Below are 17662 nucleotides of genomic sequence, written 5' to 3'. Positions count from 1 at the left end.
GGCCATCTGTCAGGGATTCTTTTGCTATGATTCCTGCATTGCAGGGGGGTTGGACTAGATGACCCCTGGGGTCCCTCCCAGCTATACAGTTCTATGATTCTATTACTCCTGGACCTCTTAAAAAGTACCCACCACATACACTCCCATTGGAACAAGTTGTTTCTAATGGATTTTAAATGCAGTCGTACTGTTTGCACTAATTTTCTAGGCAGGAAATGGATTTGATTTTCACCCCAATTAAAAAAATGTTGAATTAATGTTTGAACATTTTAATGTGTTTGTTCCCTGCAGCTTGAACTCTCTGCCTGCACCCAATGCTGACTAGAAAAACAGAGTAACAGTATTCTAAATGAAGTTGCTCGTGTGAGTTTCCACCTTTAATCTGGGTTGGTACTCAGACCAGATATAGATCTTGCTGAGAACTAGATTTTACTTACCCTAATAAAAACTGCTACCCACACCAGCTTTGTACTAGATCCGTGTGTGCTCTTTCAGGCTGTATCCAGATTGGCATGGCAATTACAAGCATTAGTCGAGAAGACTCAGAATAGGGAAATGTCCACTGTTAGTTCTAATCTTTCTCAGAATCACCATTCCGCTCAAAAATCCCTCCCTATGAGACCCTAGATCAGGCGTGCAAAACCTTTTCTTCTGGGCAACCTTCTGGCAAATGCCAGTTTGTGGGTGTAGCCAGAGACAAAAGTGGTCAAAGCAATGGATGTGGATTTTATCTTCCTACAGTACGCTAGTTTCTACATATTATCTTACACTCTGTCCTCCAGCCTGGGAAGAGGTGAAGTTGGGCCAATAAGGGTATGGCCAATGCGATTTGTGGCGATGTAGGAAGTTCCCCTACACACTGTGCTGAGTGGAGTGGGCCCAAAATTGAGAAGATCCATAACTGAGAAGATCCATTTGGGGGCGCCAAATGTTGGCTTCACACAAAGCGCCATATTACAAAAGCATACCCTCCACCATCCCACTGATCAAAATCGGGACACTTGGGTTTTTTGGGATCCTGAGCTCTCGTGGGAGCCAGCTGATTCCCACAAGAGTGCGTGACCAAGAAATGAGTGACTTTTGGTCCAGTGCTCTGGTGCAAGCCAATGGACTCGCACCAGAGTGCCAGACCAAAAAATGGAAATTCTGGGATCCAGTCAGAAGCTGAGGTGGCTTCTGCAATTCCGGGATGTCCCACTTAAATCAGGATGATAGAGCAGTATGCAAAAGATTACCAAAGTCCACCCATGTTACGGCTTGGGGAGATTTCTGAGGACCAGACTGGAAGGCCTTATGGGGCCACATTTGGCCCCACAGACCTGAGGTTCCCCACCCTAGCCCTAGGCCCTCTGGGAGTCCCTGTTTCTTTACTTAGTTGTTTCACAGTGCTGAGAAAACCCTAGAATTATGCAAGAGCTACCATACGTCCGGACATTATCAGGATTGACTTCAGGGGACAATTTCTGAAATATGGCACTTTGTCCTGGATCTTTGGCAAATTGTGGTTTTTGGCATTTTTGAAAGAAAAAGAAAAAGCTCTGTAAATCAAGTGTGGGGAACCTTTGACCCTACAGATGTTCTTGAACTGCAACTCCCATCGCCCCCTGCAATTTGCAGTTCAGCAGCAACTGGAGGGCCAATGGTTCTCTACACATGCAGTAAAGGAAAGCCGCTTGATAGAGTTGCCCACTGGTTTGATTGAAAAGGAAAGCTATAGCGTGTCAGGCATATTATGAAACGTATTCCAAAAATTAAATAAATGTGTTTTTCATAGTTCAAGGATTTAGAATAGTCAACAAGTTTATAGAGTAAAAGCGAAGGTCAAGGAGTGTAAGGGTGGTTTTGTAACAGTGCAAGCTGGTATAGGAAAATGTCAACACATGACTGGTAGGGATCCTAGTATAAACGTCCTATAAAAGGTCTCATGTTAGTCTGTGCAGGAACTGTCTCTCTCGCTCCCTCATCTTTTTAATCCTCAGGCTCTCCTACCATCTGAGACCATCTACACACAGCTTTAGGCTCTGGTAAGAAGTTGCCTACTAACTGGCTTGGTCCACCAGTCTAGTAAGGTTTTGTGCTATGGTGGGATATGTTACTTAATATTTACAAAGTTGTTCGATTATTAGACTATGGAGATGCATGTTTGAAGTTGTTGTTGTTGTGTTGTTGTTGTTTAATCATTTAGTCATGTCTGACTCTTCGTGACCCCATGGACCAGAGCATGCCAGGCATTCTGCCTTCCACTGCCTCCCGCAGTTTGGTCAAACTCATGCTGGTAGCTTCGAGAACACTGTCCAACCATCTCTTTTTTCCCCAATTCTTTTTATTAATTTTCAGTAACCAAACAACAAAGAAAAAGAAAAACAAATAAACACACCAAAGAAAAAAGAAAGCATCAATCAAAACACAAAGGATAAACAGATCAAAAGACAGACATTAATTAACAACAAATAATGGTTGACTTCCCTCCATCTTGGTTTTAGGTTATGTAAAATAATAGTTCCATTCTGCAGTTTTCATTTTGTATCATCTACACATCACAAGGATTATGTTAAACCTACTGTGATTTTTAAATCTCTAGAATTTGTTTCCATATATGTTATAAATTTGGTCCAGTCGTCAATAAACTTTGTCCCTTTCTGCTGTCTGATATTCTGCGTCATTTTTGCCAATTCTATATATTCAAATAATTTAATTTGCCAACTGTCCAACCATCTCATCCTCTGTCGTCCCCTTCTCCTTGTGCCCTCCATCTTTCCCAACATCAGGGTCTTTTCCAGGCAGTCTTCTCTTCTCATGAGGTGGCCAAAGTATTGGAGCCTCAGCTTCAGGATCTGTCCTTCCAGTGAGCACTCGGGGCTGATTTCCTTAAGAATGGAGAGGTTTGATCTTCTTGCAGTCCATGGGACTCTCAAGAGTTTCCAGTATGATGGAGCAAAACCAATGATTTTTAAAATGGTGAAGAAAGCAATGGAAAAGCATTCTGTGTATGTCATCTTAGGGCTGATGTCACTGGGACCTTTCAAAAGCCCTTTCTGATGCCTTTTTGAAATCTTACTGTAGGGGAGAAAAAGAAATTAAATAGTTTGGGGAATCAATAATTGCTAATCCTTAGGAACACTTGGCCCACCCTGGAACTATCCCTGAATTAATCTGGGAATTGGGCTAATGTTGAGGGTTTTTTTAATATATTAAAAAATCTCAATTAAACATGTGGTTGGGATGGGGGCAGGGAAAGGAGGAGAAAATATGTCTCCAAGAGTAGGAGGGTTCAATCCTGCAGGAGTTGGTTTCTTCAATGCCTTCCCTATGAGGAACATGCTGGTTAAGGAAATCTGTGCCACCTTGACAGCCCTGGGCAACCTGATCTGGGACTGTCTTGTCCCAACATGGCCCAAAGCTGAATCCTCCGAAACAGCCTGATTTGGTTTGGGTACAAGTTAATTTAAGTACATTATTTTAAACATTTTAAACATAGGGCAATAAAGGGCACATGTCAATTTCATTGTAGTATTGTTGCCCCTATACCCTGGCAAACTGGGAAGCTCTGCAGTTTGTCATTTGCACTATGCTTTTGGCTTGTTCCAGTTATGAAAGAGCTTGGGGGAGGGATCACAGTGAGGAAGCTCATTTATACTAGGGTTGCAATATTTCCTGACACTTGTGAAGTTGTTGAGCTTTTTTTAGGAAGCCCTCCCCCCCAAAAAAAAAAAAAATAAGAAAGATTTTGGAGCTGTTTCTGCTGACATTTTGCCAATTCGGCAAAGTTCCCCCGATGCCATTTTTACACCCAAAAGCCAGGACATGTCAGGAATTTTCCTGACGTATGGCAAGCCTCATTTATACCATTGTGCTATCAATATGTCTATACTCCTTGGGTTGAAGTGTCAACTGCATGCTAGCCTTAAATCCCTGATGTAGAGTACATGCTACTTTTCACAGTACAAAGCCTTCAGGTAGGGATGGATGAGAAATTTGACCCATTTTGCATTTGCAGCTGAACCTATCAAATCCACACTTTCTGAACTAAAATACAGTGGTAACTCTGGTTAAGAACTTAATTCGTTCTGGAGGTCTGTTCTTAACCTGAAACTGTTCTTAACTTGAGGTACCACTTAAGCTAATGGGGCCTCCCACTGCCACTGCGCCTCCACCATGCAATTTCTGTTCTCATCCTGAAGCAAAGTTCTTAACCCGAGGTACTATATCTGGGTTAGCAGAGTCTGTAACCTGAAGCATCTGTAACCTGAAGCGTCTGTAACCCGAGGTACCACTATACAGCCACCCTTCAAACTCTGCAACTCATCTGAATTTTGCAGTGCAGTTCTCAAGTCGAATAACGTTAGGGGAAAATATGCATGGAAATAATATATTAGTGAAATGGCTATTCAAACATATATTACATTTGAAGAACATGCATGCAGAAAAATCTATACAGTGGTGCCCCGCAAGACGAATGCCTCGCAAGATGGAAAACCCGCTAGACGAAAGGGTTTTCCGTTTTGGAGGTGCTTCGCAAAATGAATTTCCTATGGGCTTGCTTCGCAAGACGACAATGCCTTGCGAGTTCCTGCAGGGGGGTTTTCCTTCCCCCCTTTTTCTAAGCTGCTAAGCCGCTTATCAACTGATTCGATCAGCAGATAAGCTGCTAAAAGCCGCTAAAAGCCGCTAATAGCCACTAATAGCCGCTAATAGCGCTAATAGCGCTAATCTGCTAATCCGTCAATGGGCTTGCTTCGCAAGACGAAAAAACCGCTAGACGAAGAGAATCACAGAACGGATTCTTTTCGTCTTGTGAGGCACCACTGTATATTAGGCAAGACCCACAGACTCTGGTTGAGTGCCAGGAAAACTATGGGGTCTTGCCAACTTTTGTTACATGAGGTTCTGGACTGGATCTGGGCAGAGGAAAGTTAAGGTAAGGAGGAGGGGGGAACACACCTCCCTGGAAAGACATGAACAGCACTAAAAAACATGGATTCTAGGCTTGTTGGAGCACTGAGAAGGAGCAGGAATTAGGGGTAGATAGGAACGTAGTGTTTCGTGTTACAGAGTCCCCTGTAAGATTCTTATTACTTGACCAACTTCAAAGTAGCAGGGGGCTATCTGGAAAATTCTACTTCATTGTCAGATGATGAATAGAAAGCAGTAAGGAATTTGGTGCAAGACAAACAAATTCCACCCTCCAACCCGCCACTACGATTGCTGTGTTGTTCAACTTCAGGAATTTATCAGAGGATGCTCTCATCAAAATTTGTCCAAATACAGGATGTGCAACTGCAAACTAGTTGGAAATCTCTTGTGTTTCACCAGGGTTTAATGTAAAGCAGAAATGCATGTGCATTGTGTGCCTAGGACCCTCGTACCTACGGGACCGCCTCTCCTGGTGTGCCCCGTGGAGGACCTTAAGGTCCATAAATAACAACACTTTGGAGGTCCCAAGCCTCAAGGAGGTTAGATTGGTTTCAACTATGGCCCAGGGCCTTTTCAGCAGTGGCCCCGACATGGTGGAACACTCTGTCACAAGGGACCAGGGCCCTGTGGGATTTGACATCTTTCTGCAGGGCCTGCAAGATGGAGCTGTTCCGCCAGGCCTTCGGCTTTGACTCACTCTGACCCCTTATATGGGATTTGGTATATAAATTTTCCCTTGGCTTTTTTTTTCTGGCCCATGTAGGAAAGCTGGCTCGGGTGAATATCTGATGTTTCCTCCCTTTATGGTCTTGTTTTATGGGCTACTACTAAAATGAGGCTGCATTTTAAGCTGTATTTTAAGCCATATTTTAATTAACTGGTTGTTGTTGTTGTTTTGTTTTTTTCTATTACATTTTATTGTAATTCATATTTGGTGTTAGCCACCCTGAGCCCAGCCCTGGCAGTGGAGGGTTGGGTTATAAAAAAATATTATATTATTATTATTATAAAATGTGCCACAGTGAGTTGAATGAGTTCCGTGTTTATTCAAACACTTCCAGAAAGTTTACTTTGGCTAATCATTCACTGCAGATCTTCACATGCTCCACCTTGAGAGGTCCCTGTTGTCCTTCTTCCATGTCCTTGAACTCTGGCAGGCTTTTGGCTCCACTGTAATATACAGAGCTGTCAAATAATAAAAAGAGAGACTCTTAGCCCATCTGGCATTGTCTACACTGAGTTTAGAGAATTGGATGTGGTCATACAGGCATAGGAACAGACTATGCAAGCCTTGGTGATCTGCTGATCGTTGGTGCTTCAAAGTACTGTGCTTGGAAGACATCACTGATCAGCAGTGCCTGCAAACTGCTTTTGTTCCAGCCTTGTCTCATATAAGATGTCTTGGCAAGTAGACATGGCTTGGTCTAAACAGCATCATAGGTGAGATTGGAAGGCTTGACAGAATCAGACCAACAGGACAGAGGTTGCTGACCCCTGGTCTACATTGATTGACAGCAGGTCTTGGGGGTTTCAGAAGGGGCGTAGTCCTAGCCCTACCTGGAGATTGGCATATGGGCAACTCTTCCCCCCCCCCAACAAATTGATGTTTGTCTTTAATCTGTTAACTTTTTATCAATAACTTTTTATGATTTTATGTTTTTATATCATTGTAAACTGCTGTGATATATATTCATGATACAGCAATATAATTTTTTTTAAAAAAAAATTAATACAGTGGTACCTCAGGTTACAGACGCTTCAGGTTACAGATGCTTCAGGTTACAGACTCTGCTAACCCAGAAATCCTACCTCAGGTTAAGAACTTTGCTTCAGGATGAGAACAGAAATTGCGCAGCGGCGACGCAGCGGCAGCAGGAGGCCCCATTAGCTAAAGTGGTGTTTCAGGTTAAGAACAGTTTCAGGTTAAGAACAGAACTCCGGAACGAATTAAGTTCTTAACCCGAAGTACCAGTGTAAATAAATAAGTAAATAATACTCCACTGGAGGTTTTCACGCTGCAGTAATCTGACATAAAGCAAAAGTTGATGTAGTGATTTTGAACCCTTTTGAACAAAACCAAACTCTGAATTCACGACATGTCTTTTGCATCTAATGATGAGAGAAATGCTATGGCATGCCACCTTTGTTAATCTAGTGTTGGTTTTGTCACTAGAAATGGTTTTCTAACTGAGCTCGGAGCTAAAATCTTGCCCCAAATATGAATTCACAATAGCCATATGGGATTCTAATATGGCAACTACAGTCACTGCTTTCCCAGATGGGCAATATAACTGTTTGGTCATGTTTTGGATTGTGCTCCTGCTTACTCTTCTTGTTTATTGCTACCTCAGGCAACACGGATAAATATTTTGTGCAACCACTCTTGCACCGTGTATTTCCTATCACCATGAAAGCTCTCCTGGAACTCTTCTTCTTCACTCTGCTTCTTACTATAGGTAAGGAATGTTTCAATGTCCCATAGGAAAGGGAATTGTTCCATTAGGATCAATGGAGGCCAAGCTAGATGTCATTTGATGCCACCTCATTGGTGTGAATATCCAGAATAGCGTCACAAGATGGGTGGGCTACTGGATAAGACTGGTTAGCTGGATCCTTACCTCCACCACATGGGCCAAGTCAAACAGGGCTCCCCACTTGCCTATCACCTGATATCACAATGGCATCATCAAGTGACCTGCTTTCGCCTGTATGAACCATCTGGTGATAGTTGTGGTTTGCAAAAGTTCCCTGAGGGCAGGGATCAGCTGGAATCCCTTGAAGGTGTTTAGATAATGTCTACAGAAGCTTAAGGTAAAGGTAAAGGGACCCCGACCATTAGGTCCAGTCGTGACCGACTCTGGGGTTGCGGCACTCATCTCACTTTATTGGCCAAGGGAGCCGGCGTACAGCTCCCAGGTCATGTGGCCAGCATAACTAAGCCGCTTCTGGCAAACCAGAGCAGCACACAGAAATGCCGTTTACCTTCCCGCCGGAGCGGTACCTATTTATCTACTTGCACTTTGATGTGCTTTCGAACTGCTAGGTTGGCAGGAGCAGGGACCGAGCAACGGGAGCTCACCCCGTCGTGGGGATTCGAACTGCTGGCCTTCTGATCGGCAAGTCCTAGGCTCTGTGGTTTAACCCACAGCGCCACCCGCGTCCCTTAGAAGCTTCCAAAAGGCTTCGGTCAGATTTCCAGCGGGCGCCACTGGGATTCAGTGCATTGCATTGTTCATCGATCCTCTGCATGGCCAGCTAAACCAGAATAAATTGTGCGAAATGATTACAGCAGGAGTGGCCAACTCCCAAGAAACTGTGATCTTCTCACAGCTAGAAACTGACAGTGATCTACCCCCTTTTTGGGGGTTCAGGCCGAAGTTGTTGTTGAGCTTTTTTTAGGGAGGATAGCCCCTTTTGGGGGGGGGGTGCAGGGCAAAAATGTTGAGCTTTTCTTAGGGGAGCCAAAGTTGTTGAGCTTCTTTGGGGGGAGCCAGTGATCTACCACAGGTGGCCAGTGATCTACCGGTAGATCACTATCTACCTGTTGGACATGCCTGGATTGCAGAATGCGGAATGGAAAAGAAATTGTACACATTTGCTCAGTTTGCATAACTGCTATTGATCACAGAATTGGAGTTGTCTGTCTGTCTGTGTGTAGCAGATTTTTCTAGGCACAGGCTCCTGATGTCTAGAAACAGCCACAGGTGGTTCAGAGGGACATCACTTTAGCTGCCAATGGGTGGGTTTTGCCCTTTTATTGAATTTAGAATTCTATCTGTCCCATATACTTTAGCTTGCTTTTTTTTGCTTCCCGCATCCAGGCACCTCGCTGGACTGTGAAACTTGCATGGTCTTCAACACCGACAATATTGCGTGCCAGAAGAAGACTTGTGACGCTGGGCAAGATACTTGTGTTGTTGGTGTGAGCAAAACCTCAGTAGGTGGGTGAGTGAGATCATAAGCAGGCCCTGACAGTGAATTGGCCACAGGTCCTATGCAAGCTACATGGGCTTAAGAGCTGAAGGTGCCTTATCCCCCTGCTCCAAGGTCCACCTGTGGGAACTGTTAGGTTGGTGAGTGCCAGAGACAGGGCCTTTCTTTGTGGGGGACCTACATCTCTAGAATATCCTCCCCAAGGAAATACATGTGATCATCTTTTTTTCAGTCTTTCGGAAAGCCTTGAGGGCTTTCTTGTTTCAGTCCACATTCCGGTAATTGGCTGGAACACTGTCTTAATGATGGTTTTCTCCACTGCCACTAATTTTAAAGCTTTTCTTTTGTTGTTGTTACTGTTGTTATTTTTATTTGGTCCATCTAGAGATCACTTAGTGCCCACAGATCTTGAAGAAATAAAGAATTCCTTTCAAAGAAATAAGCAAAAGTACATAAAAATACAATGAACACAGTTTCAGGTGATTTGCATTTTAAAATGGATATGCATGGATATGCAATATTTATATTTATAAAAAGAAGAGCAGAAGAAAATTACTAGGCAGCATCACAGATCCTCCAAGTGTTCCAGTTTTCCAGGGACAGTCCCAGATTTACAGAAGTCATCCCGGTTTCTGATTTGATCCCAGAATGTCCCACTTTTCCTTAGATTAGGACACCCCTCTTTTCATTGGAGAAATGTTGGAGGGTATGGTAGGACATCCTTATTTTCATCACACAAATATTAGGGGGTATGGAGCTTGAGGGCCCCAAGTCAAGGAGATAAGTAACTATATAACCTTCAGAAGAAATCTGAAGGCAGTTCTGAACAGGGAAGTATTTTTAATGTTTAATGTTTCATTATGTTGTTATATACAGTATGTTGGAAGCTGCCCAGAGTGCAATCCAGTAATATGGATGGGGTAGTAGTAGTAGTAGTATTTATTATTATTATTATTATTATTATTATTATTATTATTATTATTAAAAATGTGACTTTGGTAAGAGGGGGGTGGCTTGCAGAGAGCCCAACATGAACTAGAGGACCATGAGCAGAACCAGAGAATCCAGGCTAGAGACTCAATCAGGACTCTTAAAAACTAAATGGCCAGCGTTGGTATAGTCTTCTTGACTTACAAAGGAAGCTGCTAGGAAGAATTGGGCAGGTGAACATCTCTAATAAAGTGCTTGTGTTTCTTCCTCATCCTCAGATGGACAAAGCATTCTGAGCTCAGTGAAAACCTGTCAGTCTTCGGACATCTGCAATCTTTTGGCACCAGTTCATATGCATTTTGGCAAGGATAGGGTCATCCAGGCAAATGGCGGCTGTTGCACAGGAGATGCCTGTATCACAGCTTCTCCTCAGTGTAAGTACAGGGCTGCTGTTTTTCTCCTGACTTCTTCTAACTCAAGTGCTAGCAGGGCTACATCATGGTGTTGTGACATAAAATAGAAGGATGCAGTCTGGGGTGGGAGCTCTAATAGCAATGGCTAAACATCTAAACCTCAAATAACAAATAGTACCCAGGAAGGCTGGTCAACCACTGCCAACTTTAGGAGTCCGAAATATCTGCATGACAGGTGGGTCAATGGGTGAAATTGGGCATGCTGTATACATTTGACATGGGAAACTGCCTTACATCAAATCATTGGTCCATTAAGCTTGGCACTGTCTATACTGACCGGTTGTGGCTCTCAATGGTTTCAGACAAGGAGTATCTCCCAGCCCTACCTGGAGATGCCAGAGATTTAACATGGGACCTTCCGCATGCAAAGCAGATGCTCTAGGGATGCTTGCTCTAACAATCACCCCTGCTTGAACAAGTAGAACCAAAGTGGGCATGGCCCATCTTGAATGCCATCTAGCTCAGTATTATTAGACTGGCTGTCAGTGGCTCTCAAGCAGGGGCGCCAACGGGGGGTGGGGGCAAGGGGTGTGCAGGGGAAGGTAAACACCCTGTCTATCAGGGACCATGCTGAGGAGGAATGGTGGGAGCCACCCCCTCCCCTGATCCTGAATCTTGCCAGGAGCAGGAGGGCAGTGTAGATTTGGAACAGTGGTTTGCAGAGGGGCATAGTTCAGAAGGCAGAAGCTGGGAAATACTGGATGGGGAACAGCTAGAAGAAGAAGCCCTCCCCAAGGTCAAAAAGAGCTCAGAAAGTCTCAGAACAGAAAGCACAGAGGGTACAAGCTCAGATTACAAGACACAGGACTGACGTAGATTAATAGGGATGGAGGGGGGAGTGAACCTTAATTGGGAGCACCACTATTTCTAGAGACATGTTCTTTTCTGTGATTATTAAAACATCTAACTGGTAAGACGTTTCTATCATTGGATCTTCTTATTTACTGCCATGGGGGAGGAAGCCAATCCCCCAAAGCCTGACACTGTTCCATCAGCCAGGTCCAATTCCCCACCCCCTGGAAGGGGAGGGGAGACTTGAAGTTGAGAATACCTTGCCCTCTGGCCAAGAATTTTACGGCACCATCGAAAGCTGAACCCAGGACTTCCTGAATCCCAGTGCAGTTTCTTGCCACCCGTGCTACACTTAAACTGCTGGGCTCCCTTTGCTTTCCAGTGCCACCAGTCAACACCACGACCAATGGAAAACAATGCCCTGCCTGCTTTTCTTTGGCAAGTTGCAACCCGGAAATGGTAGATTGTACTGGCTCTGAGGACTACTGCTTTGAGGTGGTCACGCAACTCATGGCAGGTAATTTATTTAATATGAAGCATTGCTTATGAGTTCTCTCCTCTCTGGGATTGTGAACCCACCTGGTGGCCACCCTGGGACCGTTACCCCACGCACCAGATTGGGAAGGGTAGCAGATTTGCACCCCCTCTCCCAGCGACCACTACCTAGCACCCTAGGGTTGCTGCAAAGTTGCCATGAGACCCTTTCCAGGGTGGAATCTACACATATATAAAAAACCATTCTGAAAATGCTTTTTTAAAAGCATTTTAAAAAATGCATTGAATTTGCCATAAGGCTCACCATCGCCATCTGGTGTCACATTGTATACAGTGGTAACTCGTGTTACAGACGGGATCCGTCCCGGAGGCCCGTTCGTAACATGAAAAGCCCACAACTTGAAGTCTGCACAGGCGCGCGGCGCGATTTGATGCTTCTGCACATCCATGAGCGGCAAAACCCAGAAGTAACCCATTCCAGTACTTCCGGGACGCAACCTGGAAAGACGCAACATGAAGCGGATGTAACACGAGGTATGACTGCATTGCACTTAAAACGTTTTATTTGCGGCTGTTTAGCTGACTCCCAGGTTGGCTGATGGTACTGAGTCATCCATGCCTCATTCTGAGGAGGGGTCCTTTCTGAGAACGAGGCACTGTGGACGAGGTGACCCTCGAGAGCACCCCTGCTGTTGCCCCTTTCACAAAGCAAATATGGTTTAAAGTTTAACAGCAGTAAGCTCTTGAACATTAACGGTCAGCCATTTGCTGCTTATAAAGTTTAAACAGCATTGGCTAGCACAGTGGTGAAGCAGCAACAGGACAGGCAGTCTTGGGGGCCACCTTACCTCACTCTGCAAGGAGCATACATTCTTGAAAGACCTATATTGGCTCCCAGTACATTTCTGAGCACAATTCAAAGTGTTGGTGCTGACCTTTAAAGCCCTAAACGGCCTCGGTCCAGTATACCTGAAGGAGCATCTCCACCCCCATCGTTCTGCCCAGACACTGAGGTCCAGCTCCGAGGGCCTTCTGGCGGTTCCCTCACTGTGAGAGGCCAAGTTACAGGGAACCAGGCAAAGGGCCTTCTCGGTAGTGGCACCCGCCCTGTGGAATTCCCTCCCATCAGATGTCAAAGAGAAAAACAACTTCCAGACTTTTAGAAGACAACTGAAGGCAGCCCTGTTTAGGGAAGATTTTAATGTTTAATAGACTATTGTATTTTAATATTCTGTTGAAAGCCGCCCAGAGTGGCTGGGGAAACCCAGCCAGATAGGCTGGGTATAAATAATAAATTATTATTATTATTATTATTATTATTATTATTATTGCTTTGATGAGGTAGGCATTGCCAAGTGTGAAGCCCTGCAGATTCCTAGCATGCTCCTCATGCTGCTGCTTATGCAGAGACAACGGCAACAGATGAGGGACCTGTTCTAGCAAGGAATCTGTCCTGAATATTGAGTCTTAGCATTTTACACGGATGGTTGCAAATTTTTGCAGACCCTTGCCAGCTGGGGAAATTGGCTTTTAACCTTCACTCAAGTGAGATTTGGATATATTTTGGCTGGACTCCTGCATAAAGGATGCTGCATAACAAAAGGGACCGCTGAAGAAGGCAAATGAGCCAAAACATATTTGGCACTGGCATTCCAGCTATCCAGAAAATCAGAACATTAAGAACACCCCATCCTGGCATTTTAGCTATTTAAAGAAAACATTGAAGAACCATGAGTGCAACTGTACAGAGGGTTTATCTGTATCCAAATAATTGCATGGCTCTTTACATGTTATTGAAATATTATTTGACATACGTTCTGTTTTATCCCATTTAGTAACTGAAATACAGTGTTTTTGTATCTGATATTCAGTTTTCTGGGTTGCTGTGTCTTCCTAACTTCTTTTATTCCAAGGTTCAAGTCCTTTTTTTATGTAGAAAAATATGTTAGCTTATTTATGGGCAGCGATAAAATTTTGTGCATATGCAGACTGATTATTAAGTTTATTTAAGTTTCCCCTTAACATTTTCATTTTACATGTATGCTTTTTTAGTCAGGTGTTTCCCTCCTTCTTTTTGTTTGTTTCAGGCATTTGTTGTTTAAGGAAAAAGCTGAGCACTTTGGCATCATTTCAATGTATTTGTGCGGTTTTGATTTCCTTCGCCACTGTGAGCACGGCAATGGAAAAGGGGGCTATAAACTGGGATGAATGAGCTTGTTTGGGCAGAAATGAATGAAGGGCTATTTCTACCCTGATCTTTGTTTTTCCTCTTTAGGACAGCCTATGAGCACCACTCTGAAGGGCTGTACTACTGAGTCTTTCTGTACTGCAGTACAAAGTGGCAAGGTGAACTTGGCCAATATTGGTGTTTCTCTTGCAAAAGCTGAATGTCAGCCAGCCAGCAGGGCTGTTCCCTCAGAGTGATCCCTACGAGGCAACAGGGTGAAGATTCTCCTGGAAGGAACCCAATGTGGAGACACAGCACCAAGGGAAACTTCCCTTCCTATTTCTATGCAACCTTCTCGGGAGCTCATCAGCTGGGTCTCTTGTCACCTGCATTCTTGCATTAAAACAAAATGGAGAAAATACATTGGAAATACATTGAGTTCAGTCTTGGTTTGGGGGGTGGAGGGTGGGGAGCAAAGGAAGTTTTCTACAAATCGGTATGCAAAGTTGCAAATTTGTTGAAGAAAGGTCTTTCTCCTGTTTGGTTGCTTTCACGATCCACATTTAAAAGCAACACATTCTGATCTGCATTGGATTTTTCATCCAACAGCAGGTGTTTACAGCAGGTGTCAGCATGCTTTCATTTTGTAAGGCAGGTTTGCCTCCTCCTCCTCCTCATCATCATCATATTTATTACTCACCCTTCGCCAGCAGGGTGGATGACAACAATGTGAAAATCGAAATTAAAGCAGTTGAAACAGATTACAATCACAGGAATGGGGAGGGGCTTCAGCCCCTCAGGGGATGTATGGGGATGGGGCAACACCCCCCCCCCCTGCTGGAAACCTAACTGTTTCTACTCAGAGATGTCCTGCTGAAACAGTGGGGCTTACTCCCAGGTGAGCCTTTGCACATCTAGTCCCACTGTTAACAGAGTCATGGAATCATAGAGTTGGAAGGGACCTTGAGGGTTATCCAGCCAATCCCTTGCTATGCCCACAGCCATCCCTAGGTGGGCACAAATAATCAACCTTCTGGTTAACAGCCAGGCATGCTGACCCATTGCACTAGCTATTGTCTAGTTAAGGTATACAGTGGTACCTCAGGTAACAGACGCTTCAGGTTACAGACTCCACTAACCCAGAAATAGTAGCTCAGGTTAAGAACTTTGCTTCAGGATGAGAACATAAATCACGCTGTAGCAGCGCGGCAGCAGCAGGAGGCCCCATTAGCTAAAGTGGTGCTTCAGGTTAAGAACAGTTTCAGGTTAAGAACGGACCTCCAGAACGAATTGAGTTCTTAACCCGAGGTACCACTGTATTGCATGTATAGCCTTACAGCACAATGCTCACCATGTCAACAGAAGTCCAGATCAAGGGAAGTAATAGTACCACTCTATTCTGACTTAGTCAGACCACACTTGGAATACTGTGTCCAGTTCTGGGCGCCATAATTTAAGCTGGATGTTGACAAGCTGGAACGTGTGCAGAGGAGGGAGACCAAGATGATCAAGGGTCTGGAAACCAAGCCTTATGAGGAGCACTGGAAGGAGCTGGATATGTTTAGCCTGGAAAAGAGGAGGTATGATAGTCATCTTCAAATATCTTAATGGCTGTCACACGGAAGATGGAGCAAGCTTGTTTTCTCCTGCTCCAGAGGGTGGGACACGAACCAATGGCTTCAAGTTACAAGAAAGGAGATTCCAGCTAAACATTCGGAAAAACTTCCTGACACTAAGAGTTGTTCAGCAGTGGAACGGACTCCTTTGGGAGGTGGTGGGCTCCCCTTCCTTGGAGATTTTTAAGCAGAGTTTGGGTGGCCATCTGTCATAGATGCTCTAGCTGAGATTCCTGTGTTGCAGGTGGTTGGACTAGATGACCCTTGGGTCCCTTCCAATGCTGTAATTCTATGATACTATGAAATGAAATGCCAGAAATGCAGTTTGTGACCATTCAAATTAGAGCTACCATGTAGACAGGATAAGCACAGGGATCTTCTCAAATGAAACGGAATGTCCCGGGCTACCTATGTGCCAGACTATCTGCTTGAAAAAAAGACACTGGCTTGACCATTAAAAAAACACAAACACAACACAACACAACACAACACAACCCATTCTCTTCTGCAGACTCAACTCTTATAGCTGTAAAACTATAAGATTGGAAGGGACTCCCAGAGAGCATCTGCCCAACCCCAACCCTAAAACAACATCAATCACAACACTTGAATTTAGTTATTTTTAATCTGGGGGAGTCAGAACTGGGCTTGGCTTAACCAGAGGAGGAACGGCCGCTGGGAGGAGCGCCGAAAGAAGAAACACCATGGCACATCTGCATCAGCACAACCAGATGCTTACATCTTCCCCAGCTGCAACAAAACATGTCTCCCCCGTATTGCTCTCTGCAGCCACGGCAAACACTGTAAACTCTCCCAACGGTTTACTTCACTCCCAAAGGCTCACTCTTCAATTGTCTCCTGAGACAGACGGATGCTGAGTGCAATGATGTTTAGAGATGACTATCTTTTCTTCTAATTTGAAAGAATCAGCTTAAGGAAGAATTATTGGGTGCATGGCTTTAAAAGAGCCCTAGACAAATTCATGAAGGATAAGGCTGTCAGTGACTACTAGCCACAATGGCTATGCTCTGCCTTCAAAGTCAGGGGCAGTAATGCTCTGGATATTGGTTGCTGGAAACCACCAGGGGGTGCTCTTGTGCTGGGGACCTTGTCGAGGGTTTCCCACAGACATCTACAGTAGGTGGCGTCTCTGAGGATGCTGGATGAGTTGCTACAGTAGGCTGTTCTGACATTCTGTGCAATTCGACAGGAGCTGTCCAGCCCAGCCTATGACTCTAGCATCCAGAATCTGCAACCGATCCTGGATAATATCCTTCCCTTTCACAGGCCTTGTAGTTCCTAGATCACCTCCTAACCTGAAACAACAACTCGTCAGAAGCAACAGGATGCGTAACAGACACACAGACAGAGGAAACATCCCCAGCAAATAAACCCAAATGCCCTACTCTGCCCCCCACACCTTCCTTTGGCAACTTTATTATAGGACCTAATAATGTCAGCCGTGACATCAGGGGTTCATTCACCTGCCGTTGTTCTTCTTCCAGTGTAATAAATGCCATAATCTGCAAGCGGTCCACTTCTGCAATTCTGCATAGGACAAACACACTAGTCACTTTGCAATCGAATCAATGGATGCAAATAAGTTACCACCCAGAGTGGGAATACTGTATTCATTAAACAGTTTAGCAGTGTTTCTCTTTTTTAAAAATAATAGTTATTGAAATTTTCCAATCAAACCAAATTACATACTGTATTTTTTGCTCCATAAGACGCACCTGACCATAAGACGCACCTAGTTTTTAGAGGGGGAATGCAAGGGAAAAAATATTCTTTAAAGGGAGCGCTGAGCAGAGCCTGTGTGCATCCCAGGCTCTGGTCAGCGCTCCCTTTCAGAGCCTCCCGCCTGCATTCGCTCCGTAAGACGCACACACATTTCCCCTTACTTTTTAGGAGGGAAAAAGTGTGTCTTATGGAGCGAAAAATACGGTATTCCAAATTATACAAATTATCCAATAATCAAACAAATCCCAATGTTATGCCTAATTATAAATTATTGTTATTTTTAGCTGACTTCCCATGCTTCGAGATCGGAGGGAATCCTAATCATCTCGGAGTTCTACTGCATTTCAAAATATTACAATAATTCCCTTAATACATTCTGTATTTTCAACAGCCTCTGCGTTCATTCTGCAAGTGAGTTTAAGTCCAAATAAAATGTTTCTCTGTGGATTTTATGTCTTTACACTTCTTCTTTATAGTCCGAATCTGTACTCCAAGATTCCCCTCTGTAAATTCACATCCTCTCTTCACAAACTGGTGTTTCTGCTGAATCAGTCCAGGAGCCTTTCACTGCAGGTAGCTGCCACATTGGCACACAGTCC

The 17662-nt window shown here is 44.3% G+C and overlaps 1 protein-coding gene across 3 annotated transcripts; it reads left to right on the top strand.

Moving 5' to 3' along the window:
* The first annotated feature begins 344 nt into the window (after nt 1–344).
* On the top strand, nt 345–14089 carry LOC310712520 (phospholipase A2 inhibitor gamma subunit B-like). 3 transcript variants are annotated; one of them, XM_083515668.1, is made up of 6 exons: nt 345–363; nt 7266–7370; nt 8736–8855; nt 10056–10211; nt 11425–11559; nt 13813–14089. In XM_083515668.1, the coding sequence occupies exons 2-6, from the start codon at nt 7322–7324 to the stop codon at nt 13959–13961; spliced, it is 609 nt and encodes a 202-aa protein (XP_083371794.1). In that variant the 5' UTR covers nt 345–363; nt 7266–7321; the 3' UTR covers nt 13962–14089. The 3 variants fall into 3 exon arrangements, with proteins under 3 accessions (XP_083371794.1, XP_083371793.1, XP_083371795.1); XM_083515667.1 differs by lacking the exon at nt 345–363 and adding an exon at nt 1933–2024; XM_083515669.1 differs by lacking the exons at nt 345–363; nt 7266–7370 and adding an exon at nt 7620–7725.
* Nucleotides 14090–17662: the final 3573 nt, after the last annotated feature.

Source organism: Podarcis liolepis (assembly GCF_965112155.1).
Source record: "Podarcis liolepis genome assembly, chromosome: 7".
Taxonomy (NCBI): Eukaryota; Metazoa; Chordata; class Lepidosauria; order Squamata; family Lacertidae; genus Podarcis; species Podarcis liolepis.
The sequence above is the reverse complement of the archived record's forward strand: the minus strand, read 5'-3'. Positions and strand labels throughout refer to the sequence as shown.